Source organism: Zea mays, chromosome 8 (genome assembly GCF_902167145.1).
Source record: "Zea mays cultivar B73 chromosome 8, Zm-B73-REFERENCE-NAM-5.0, whole genome shotgun sequence".
Classification (NCBI taxonomy): domain Eukaryota; kingdom Viridiplantae; phylum Streptophyta; class Magnoliopsida; order Poales; family Poaceae; genus Zea; species Zea mays.
The window spans coordinates 94954458-94965088 of NC_050103.1; the positions used below are offsets into that span (position 1 = coordinate 94954458).

Below are 10631 nucleotides of genomic sequence, written 5' to 3' on the forward strand. Positions count from 1 at the left end.
TCATCACACAGTGCTCAAAATAGTATTAATAAGGGAAATAGTCGATTACATCATACGTCCGAGACGTCCATATAGTTCTTACAATAAATCAAAGTGCGGAAAAGAAACGTAGATAACGCGGCCTTCACAGGCAGCCGACTGGGGGTTGCCGCTAACCCACACCTAGAACTCGTCGTAATCTTGGAACTCCTGGAAGTCTCCTTCCACAGCTTCATCTTCGCCTGAGCAGTGGTTGCAATGCTGACAACCTGGGGGGGGGTTTGGTGTGTAGAGCAAGGGTGAGTACACATCAACATACTCAGCAAGTATCCTGTTTGGCTGTAGTGGACTAGCTTTATGTGGGGATAAGTCAAGCAGTTGCTTTTAGTTGGTCAGGTTATTACTTACTAGTAGAAAGCCAAGTTTTAGCATTAACCCAAGTTATTAACCCAATGTATCCTTTCCAAACGGAAAGAATACCACTTACCAGCATCATAACCATAACCAGAACCATCAATCTCATAACCACCTGTACCACAATGTCTCTGATCAAGTACCACTAATCATTGGAGCTCCCTTGGCCGCTCATAACCGCGAGCACGGCTGATATATCAGTTTCATAACACTCTGCAGAGGTTGTGCACTTTACCCACAAGCCGTGATTCCCATTCTGCCCGGAGATCATGACTCTCCATTGATCACTACCAAGGTGATCCAGCAGGGCATCACTACGAAGCCTTTACAAAGATTCCCCGGGGCTGTAGCCACCCGTTAGGTTTCCTAAATGCACCGCACTCCTCCCCAAGGGGCGAACCCAAACTTGGCAGAGCGAGCCGCATACACCGAGCCCCATTGACGGCACGACGGCTAAGTGAACTACACCCCGGATCCTCTAATTATTCAGCTAAGGGCACCCCATTCCACCCTCATGGTTGCACTGTTTTCCCGGGCGGTCATCCATAGAACAGGTCCTTACGGAGAGGCACTCGAGAAACCGCTCGAGTCCCCTTGAAAACCACAAGTATAATCATAAAGAAGAACGGGAAAACAGCGTATCATAGATAATCACATCATGTTCATTGATTAGAGTTGAGCAATAGCATCAGACTAAGTAGTAATAATCCGACCCAAATAGGTAAACAAGGACATGGATAACAAAAGCTAGTCAATCCTTAGGTATAAATGTGTAAAGCGGGAGGTGAATTAAAGAATGAATAGGACATAGATGGGTCAAAGGACACTTGCCTCCACCAAACGACTGCTGCTCAGGGGCTTCTCCTGCGAATTCCTCGGGCTCTTCGACCGGATCGTTCTCTATGCGAGCGCAAACATACATACATACATCCACATATTTAATACAAAAGAACAGTACACCATACAAGATAACAAATAAAGCGAATATGCATCAAGTATGACATTCGATAACGCATTTGTTGTGGATAGAAAGAAACGGGAAAGGTCTCGCAGGGGGTTAAATCTTATGCACTAATGACACAATTGGTTCTTAACAAAATAATTCTGTTATACATATTTATATATACTAATGGAAACCTAATCACTTCTAGTTGATCAACATTGCACGGGGTAAACAATTAACTACGTGAATCAATAGCATAACGGAATTTTAAATTAAACTTCCTATTTTCCCATAGCATGAACAGTGATTAGCCTACTTAAAATACAGTAATTATGATCACAGAAAGTAAATAAAATAAAATAAAAAAAAATAAAAAACAGAGGGGGGGGGCGGTTGAACCGGCCCTAGGGCGGTTGAACCGGCCCTAGGCGGTTGAACCGGCCGGGCAGGGGGCGGCGCAGGGGCGGGGCGGCCGAACCGCTGGGCGCGCAGGGGCGCGGGGCAGGGCGCGGGGGCGGCCGAGCGGCCGAGCCGGCCAAGCCGGGGGCGCGCGCGGGGGGGGGGGGCGGGCGGCCGAACCGGCCATGGGGCCGAGCGGCGAGGGGTGGGGCGGGCGGCCGAACCGGCCATGGGGCCGAGCGGCGAGGGGAAGGGGAGGGAGGAGAGGGGGAGGGAGGAGAGGGAGGAGGGGGGGGGGGCTCACCGGCGACGGGGACGGGGCGGCCGAGCGGGGCGGCCGAACGGCGACGGGGAGGGGCGGCGGCCTAGGCAGGGGCGGCGGCTAGGGCAGGGGGCGGGTAGGGGGCGGCGGCTTGGGTGGGGAGGGAGAAAATGAGGGGGGAGAGGGAGAGGGTTAGGGGATAAGGGAAAGAGGGGGGGGGCGGCTGGGCCTACTAGGCCCAAGAGGGGGGCGCCAGGGGGCGGCTGGGCCGGCCGGGGTCGGCCCACGGCGCGGGAGAGAGAGAAAAAAAAAGAGAGAGAAAGAGAGAGAGAAAAGAGAAAGAAAAGAGAAAGAAAACATTTTCGAAATCCGATCTTTCTACATGAATGCATTTGCACTTTCAAAGCAATCAAAAGAAATGCAAGGTTCGGCATGGTGCATCAAACAACATAAAGTATTTAGGGTTTTTATACATACGGGAATTCCAAACCGAATCCCGCTAGAACTTTGGAAAAGGTCAAGGTTTAGCGAGGGAAAAAGAAAAAGAAAGGTAACGCCCGAATTTTGGCGAGCAAAGAAAAGAAAAAAAATTCAACTGCAAAATTCGGGGCGTTACAATGCAGAGCCTTGACGCCACACCGGTTTTGCTCCATCACCTCTGTTGTTCCCTCCAACTGACCCTACTCAGTTCTCTACTCATGTCAGTATCAAAATTTTAGTCATGTATGATATATAATCATTTGGTCTCACAAATGCAATCTCTTCTATGTGCAGAGACAATTGGCGGCATCAAACAACCCTCATGGATTGCCTAGCCCTTCGCCGAACCAGTCCAACCGCCTACCTCGCTGATGTTTGTGAAAAACTTATGTGAGAAACTTGGTCTGAACTTTGTTTGAGAAAATTGGTCTAACCTTTGTCTGAACTTGGTCTGAACTTATGTTTGTGAAAAACTTATGTTTGTGAGTTGGTAATACTTATATTTGTGAAAAACTTTTGACATTTGAGGTCTTTGTGAGTATGTGGTCTCTATGATATATGTGATGATTCTATGAACTCTGTGATGTATATGTGATGATTATGTGATATTTGTTTTGTTTGTTTGAATGGAATAATAAAAGCAAATAAAAAGGGTTTTCTGGTTACTTTACCAAGTGCAATGGCCATAGATTTCGGCAAAGAGGACACACCTGGGAACCGGTAAAGCTTCTTTATCGAGTGTTGTAGTCTTGGCACTCGTCAAAGAAGCTCCCTCTGTCGAGTGTCTTTCAGTGCACTTGGTAAAGGGGCCCACTGGTGCTCCCTTTGCCAAGTGTCGGGCAGGCAGGCACTCGGTAAAGAAGCTTCGTTTGCTGAGTTCCAGTTACGTCTCTCGTCACAGAGGCTGGTGTCCCACTGGAGAATTCTTTGTCGAGTACCAGGCCAGCAAGCACTCGATAAAGGTTTCCTATTTGCTGAGTGTCAGTGAATACACTCGGCAAAGCCTTCGTCACCGTCACTTATCACCGTCACAGCGACTTTTCTTTGCTGATTGCTCGACATAATGCACTCGACAAAGAGGACGTTGCCGATGTACAGTTCATCGAATGCTCTTTGTCAATTGTCACACTCGGTAAAGAGTTTGATGAGTGTTTTTTACGCTTTACGGAGTGTATAGTATGCGGCACTCAACAAAGTAGTCTCTTTCGGTGGTGGATGAGTTCATTCAAAATAGAAAACAATTCTTGACACTTGACACTTCACACCTAGTATTATGCATTGGAGCGGCTAGAGCAGGACCGTGGCATATATCGTGCTGAAGTGTGCATGCCCAAAAGCGTGTGAAGTGTGCATGCCCAAAAGCGCAGAAGGCAGCCCTCAACGCGAGAGGACGACGACTACGAGTTGCACACTTTTGCCACGACGATAGGTCATGTTTCCACGTGGCGACTTCACGAGGGTACCAACTCATCAACATGCCCCCTCCCGCCTCTCTTATTGTTGAATCATGCAAGTTCTTTGAACCAGAGATGGAGCAGATGCATGGATCGAGGAAGAACAGGAGCCGACAGTGAAGCACGTCATCAGCACTCTTACTACATGGACAGCAACTTATTAATTAGCGAAAAATGTGATGTTGATGTCCCTAGCTCGCATGTTTGACCAGCCCACAAAAGTTCACTCCGAGAGATTGATTGCACGCTCTTGCTGGCCACATCCTGCTGCTGCTTCTCCCCTCGCTAGCTCGCTCGCTCGCCTATAAATACATGGCCAAGGCGCTCACGTTCTCATCGCAAACACAAACACATTCGTCTCTCACTAGCTAGGTAGCACAAGTGTAACTAGCTAGCTAGTAGTCGTCTCTGTCTCTTTGAGAGTTCTCATGGCTAATTCCTCACACAAAACAGGTGTGTTCGTGCTTCTCTTGTTGACAGCGTCATCGTCCATGCTACAGGCTACTAGGGTGGCGGCGCCGCCTACTGACCGCCGGCATGCACAAGCTGCACATCATCAAGCGCACGTCAAAGAGACCTTACCGAGCCCCGCAGCTTCCCAAGAATCGACGACAAGAGATATGGCACCGCCTTCCAGCGATGCTGAGACGACTACCGCCGTCGCCAAGCGTTGGGGGACGACGACGACGACGTCGACGCAGGTGCCGGACGGGTCGGTGCCGAGCCCAGGCATAGGCCATCAGCAAATACTACTGCAGCAATAAACTGCGCGAACAAATGTCTATACATACATATAGATATATACAAAATAAAGCTAGGTATACCTTGGACCTAGCTAGCTATAAATATTATATTGCTGGAGTTATACGTATATATCGATCGTCACTACTATATGCATATGTACGGTAATCTGTCATATACGAAATGGCATTTCCTAACATGATTCCCATATATCTACAACTCAACGCGTTGGCTTAGGGTCTAGGCCGGCTAAGGTCTTGTTCGTTTGTGTCGGATTGATGGGTCGGAATGATTCCTAGCCGGATTGCTTCTCTAATTTATATAAACTTTGATTAGCTGGAACAATTTCGAGTGCAATCCGACGTAAACGAACAAGGCCTAAGGCTATGTTCGGTTCGGCGGGGATCGACCGGGATGGTGGCCCAATCCACGTGGATCGTCCCGGTGGAAAGTTTTCCGGACCACACTTGTAACTGCGTTCGGTTAGCCCACGCGGTATTATTCTTCAGACTTTTCCCGGTCATTTTCCTGAAGCCTGGCCCGGGAACTCGCCCACGCCGCAACCACGTGGAACATTTCCATATGAAGGCGAGGGGAAGGGCGACGCGTGTGGCTTGTGAGGCGACGACGACGGTGCGCTAAGGATGATGCCTGTGACCTCACCATCTGTTGTTCGTCTCCATTCCCTTCGATGGTCGATTTCTCTTCGGTAATCACGCCCTTGTCCTTTTCCAATCTATTTACTGTCCATGAACGAGAAGCTCGGAGTTCTTGGGCTCTTGGCGGTTGCATCGACCTCGCTGGGCGCGCAGATGCTGGTCCGCAACATTGACCTCACTAGACGCGTAGATGCCCATGGTGTCGGCCTCGCTGGGGCGTGCAGACGTCTAGGCGATGGCCTTGCGGGACCGCGTGGAGGCTCGAATGACCCTCCCATGGCGTCCAGAACTCCAGATTGAAGGACCCCACTGCTAGAAATTTGAGGTCGTATTAGTACCCCATGGAAAGACCACCTCAAATGACCTTGGTAGCTATTAGGAAGGCAGTAGCGTACTTTCTCTAAAGCATTAGACGCATTTAGCAGCTACTAGCCAATGAAGTTACCTGCACCTTCACTACCGGAATCAATAGCTTCGCCGAGTGCCGGAAGCACTCGGCGAAGCCTTAAAAACACTCGGCAAAGGCTTTGCCGAGTGTAACACTCGGCAAAGAAGGCTCGGCAAACAGTGCATCGGCAAAGACTTCTTTGCCGAGTACTTTTTCTCGGGCACTCGGCAAATATCTTTGCCGAGTGTCAGGGAGCACTCGGCAAAGAAAAGCGACCGTTACGGCGCCGGTTGACGGAGACGGCGGCTTTGCCGAGTGTCAACGGTGACACTCGGCAACGAAGATATCTTTGCCGAGTGTCCTCCTGGCAGCACTCGGCAAAGCCGCCTTCTTTGCCAAGTGGACACTCGGCAAAGAGCCCGCCAGGGAGGGTCCCCATGTCAGTGAAAGGGAATTAGGCTTACACCTAGTTCCTAAATAATTTTGGTGGTTGAATTGCCCAACACAAATCTTTGGACTAACTAGTTTGCTCTAGTGTATAAGTTATACAGGTGTCAAAGGTTCACACTTAGCCAATAAAAAGACCAAGTGTTGGGTTCAACAAAAATGCCAAAGTGCAACCGAAGGCTCCTCTGGTCTGGCGCACCGGACTGTCCGGTGCGCCACCGGACATGTCCGGTGCACCAGAGGACTCAGGTTTCAAACTCGTCACCTTCGGGAATTTCCAGAGGCCACTCCGCTATAATTCACCGGACTGTCCGGTGTGCACCGGACATGTCCGGTGCTCCAAGGAAGGGCGGAACCAGGAACTCGCCAGCCTCGGGTTTTCATTACAGCCGCTCCGCTAAAATTCACCGGACTGTCCGGTGTGCACCGGACTGTCCGGTGCATCTGCGGAGCAACGGCTACTTCAGGCGCCAATGGCTACCTGCAGCGCATTTATTGCGCGCCAGCGCGCGCAGAGGTCAGGCACGCCCATGCTGGCGCACCGGACACTCTACAGTACATGTCTGGTGCGCCACCGGACATCAGGGCGGGCCCAGAAGTCAGAACTCCAACGGTCGATTTCCAACGGCACTGGTGACGTGGCAGGGCCACTGGACTGTCCGGTGTGCACCGGACTGTCCGGTGCGCCATCGAACAGACAGCCCAGCCAACGGTCAAGTTTGGTGGTTGGGGCTATAAATACCCCAACCACCCCACCATTCATTGCATCCAAGTTTTTCACTTCCCAACTACTACAAGAGCTCTAGCATTCAATTCTAGACACACCAAAGAGATCAAATCCTCTCCATATTCCACACAACGCCCTAGTGACTAGAGAGAGAGATTTGCTTGTGTTCTTTCGAGCTCTTGCGCTTGGATTGCTTCCTTCTTTCTTGATTCTTTCTTGTGATCAAACACTCACTTGTAATTGAGGCAAGAGGCACCAATTGTGTGGTGGCCCTTGCGGGAAGTTTGATTCCCAAGTGATTTGTGAAGAGAAGCTCACTCGGTCCGAGGGACCGATTGAGAGAGGGAAGGGTTGAAAGAGACCCGGCCTTTGTGGCCTCCTCAACGGGGAGTAGGTTTGCAAGAACCGAACCTCGGTAAAACAAATCCGCGTGTCACACTCTTCATTTGCTTGCGATTTGTTTTGCTCCCTCTCTCACGGACTCGTTTATATTTCTAACGCTAACCCGGCTTGTAGTTGTGATTATTTTTGAGATTTTCAGTTTCGCCCTATTCACCCCCCCTCTAGGCGACTTTCAATTGGTATCAGAGCCAAGTTGCTTCATTAGAGCTTAACCGCTCGAAGTGATGTCGGGAGATCACGCCAAGAAGGAGATGGAGACCGGCGAAAAACCCACTACAAGCCACGGGAGCACTTCATCGGAAGAGTCCCGCACCAAGAGGAAGGAGAAGAAGAAGAGCTCCTCCAACAAAGGGAAGGAGAAGAAATCTTCTTCGCACCACAAAGAGAAGAAGGAGAGATCTTCCTCCCACAAGCCACATCGGAAAGGGGACAAGCACAAAAGGATGAGGAAAGTAGTCTACTACGAGACCGACACTTCTACAACATCGACCTCCGACTCCGATGCGCCCTCCGTAACTTCTAAACGCCAAGAGCGTAAGAAGTTTAGTAAGATCCCCTTACACTATCCTCGTACATCTAGACATACTCCATTACTTTCCATTCCATTAGGCAAACCGCCAACCTTTGACGGTGAAGATTATGCTAGGTGGAGTGATTTAATGAAATTTCATCTAACCTCACTCCACAAAAGTATATGGAATGTTGTTGAGTTTGGAGCACAGGTACCATCAATAGGGGATGAGGATTATGATGAGGACGAGGTGGCCCAAATCGAGCACTTCAACTCCCAAGCTACAACCATACTCTTGGCCTCTCTAAATAGAGAGGAGTACAACAAGGTGCAAGGGTTGAAGAGTGCAAAGGAAATTTGGGACCTCCTCAAGACCGCGCACGAGGGTGATGAACTAACAAAGATCACCAAGCGGGAAACGATCGAGGGGGAGCTCGGTCGCTTTCGACTTCGCCAAGGGGAAGAGCCACAAGACATGTACAACCGGCTCAAGACTTTGGTGAACCAAGTGCGCAACCTCGGGAGCAAGAAGTGGGATGACCACGAGGTGGTTAAGGTTATTCTTAGATCACTCATTTTCCTTAACCCCACTCAAGTTCAATTAATTCGTGGTAATCCTAGATATACTCAAATGACCCCCGAGGAAGTTATCGGGAATTTTGTGAGCTTTGAATGTATGATCAAGGGCTCAAAGAAGATCAACGAGCTTGATGAATCTTCCACGCCCGAAGCACAACCGGTGGCATTCAAGGCGACGGAGGAAAAGAAGGAGGAGTCTACATCGAGTAGACAACCAATTGATGCCTCCAAGCTCGACAATGAGGAGATGGCTTTAATCATCAAAAGCTTTCGCCAAATCCTCAAGCAACGGAAGGGGAAGGATTACAAATCCCGTTCCAAGAAGGTTTGCTACAAGTGTGGTAAGCCCGGTCATTTCATTGCAAAATGTCCTATATCTAGTGACAGTGACAGAGGCGACGACAAGAAGGGAAAGAGGAGAGAAAAGAAGAGGTACTACAAGAAGAAGGGCGGCGATGCCCATGTTTGCCGGGAATGGGACTCGGACGAGAGCTCCACCGACTCCTCCTCCGACGAGGACGCCGCCAACATCGCCGTCACTAAAGGACTCCTCTTCCCCAACGTCGGCCACAAGTGCCTCATGGCAAAGGACGGCAAGAAGAAGAAGGTAAAATCAAGATCATCTACTAAATATGAAACTTCTAGTGATGAGGATGATGCTAGCAATGAAGAGGATAACTTGCGCGTTCTTTTTGCCAACCTTAACATGGAACAAAAAGAAAAGTTAAATGAATTGATTAGTGCTATTCATGAAAAAGATGACCTTTTGGATTCCCAAGAGGATTTTCTAATTAAAGAAAACAAGAAACATGTTAAGGTTAAAAATGCTTATGCTCTAGAGGTAGAAAAATGTGACAAATTATCTAGTGAGCTAAGCACATGCCATGACACTATTAACAACCTTAGAAATGAAAATGCTAGATTAATTGCTAAGATTGATTCTCATGTTTGTATTGATTCAGCTCCCGATCTTAGAAATGATAATGATGATTTGCTTGCTAAGATTAAGGAATTGAATGATTCTCTTGCTAGTCTTAGAGTAGAAAATGATGATTTGATTGCTAAGGCTAAAGATTTTGATGTTTGCAAAGTTACAATTTCCGATCTTAGAGATAAGAATGATATACTACATGCTAAGATTGTTGAACTTAATTCATGCAAACCCTCTACATCTAGTGTTGAACATGTTTCTATTTGTACTAGATGTAGAGATGTTGATATTAATGCTATTCATGATCACATGACTTTGATTAAACAACAAAATGATCATATAGCAATATTAGATGCAAAAATTGCCGAGCATAACTTAGAAAATGAAAATTTTAAATTTGCTAGAAGTATGCTCTATAATGGGAGACGCCCTGGCATTAAGCATGGCATTGGCTACCAAAGGGGAGACAATGTCAAAATTAGTGCCCCTCCTAAAAGATTGTCAAATTTTGTTAAGGGCAAGGCTCCCATGCCTCAGGATAACGAGGGTTACATTTTATACCCTGCCGGTTATCCCGAGGACAAAATTAGGAAAACTTATTCTAGGAAGTCTCACTCTGGTTCTAACCATGCTTTTATGTATAAGAGTGAGACATCTAGTTCTAGGCAACCAACCCGTGCTAAGTTGCATAAGAAGAAAATTCCCATTGCATCAAATGATCATAATATTTCATTTAAAACTTTTGATGCATCTTATGTTTTAACTAACAAATCCGGCAAGATAGTTGCCAAATATGTTGGGGGCAAGCACAAGGGCTCCAAGACTTGTGTTTGGGTACCCAAAGTTCTTATGTCTAATGCCAAAGGACCCAAAACCATTTGGGTACCTAAAGTCAAGAACTAAACTTGTTTTGTAGGTTTATGCATTCGGGGGCTCAAGTTGGATACTCGATAGCGGGTGCACAAACCACATGACTGGGGAGAAGAAGATGTTCTCCTCATATGAGAAAAACCAAGATCCCCAACGAGCTATCACATTCGGGGATGGAAATCAAGGTTTGGTCAAAGGATTGGGTAAAATTGCTATATCACCTAACCATACCATTTCCAATGTTTTTCTTGTAGATTCTTTAGATTACAATTTGCTTTCCGTATCCCAATTATGTCAAATGGGCTACAACTGTCTATTTACTGATGTAGGTGTCACCGTCTTTAGAAGAAGTGATGATTCAATAGCATTTAAGGGTGTGTTGGAAGGTCAGCTATACTTGGTAGATTTTGATAAAGCTGAACTCGACACATGCTTAATTGCTAAG

At 47.8% G+C, this 10631-nt stretch overlaps 1 protein-coding gene across 1 annotated transcript; it reads left to right on the forward strand.

The window, feature by feature from the left end:
• The first annotated feature begins 4269 nt into the window (after positions 1-4269).
• On the forward strand, positions 4270-4888 carry LOC100275244 (uncharacterized). Its single transcript, NM_001149378.4, has one exon. It carries the CDS (start codon positions 4360-4362, stop codon positions 4693-4695), a length of 336 nt encoding a protein of 111 aa, NP_001142850.1. The 5' UTR covers positions 4270-4359; the 3' UTR covers positions 4696-4888.
• The last annotated feature ends 5743 nt before the right edge of the window (positions 4889-10631 follow it).

Coding starts and splice junctions, on each gene's coding strand:
- LOC100275244 (NM_001149378.4), top strand. CDS start 4,360: ATGGCTAATTCCTCACACAAAACAGGTGTGTTCGTGCTTCTCTTGTTG.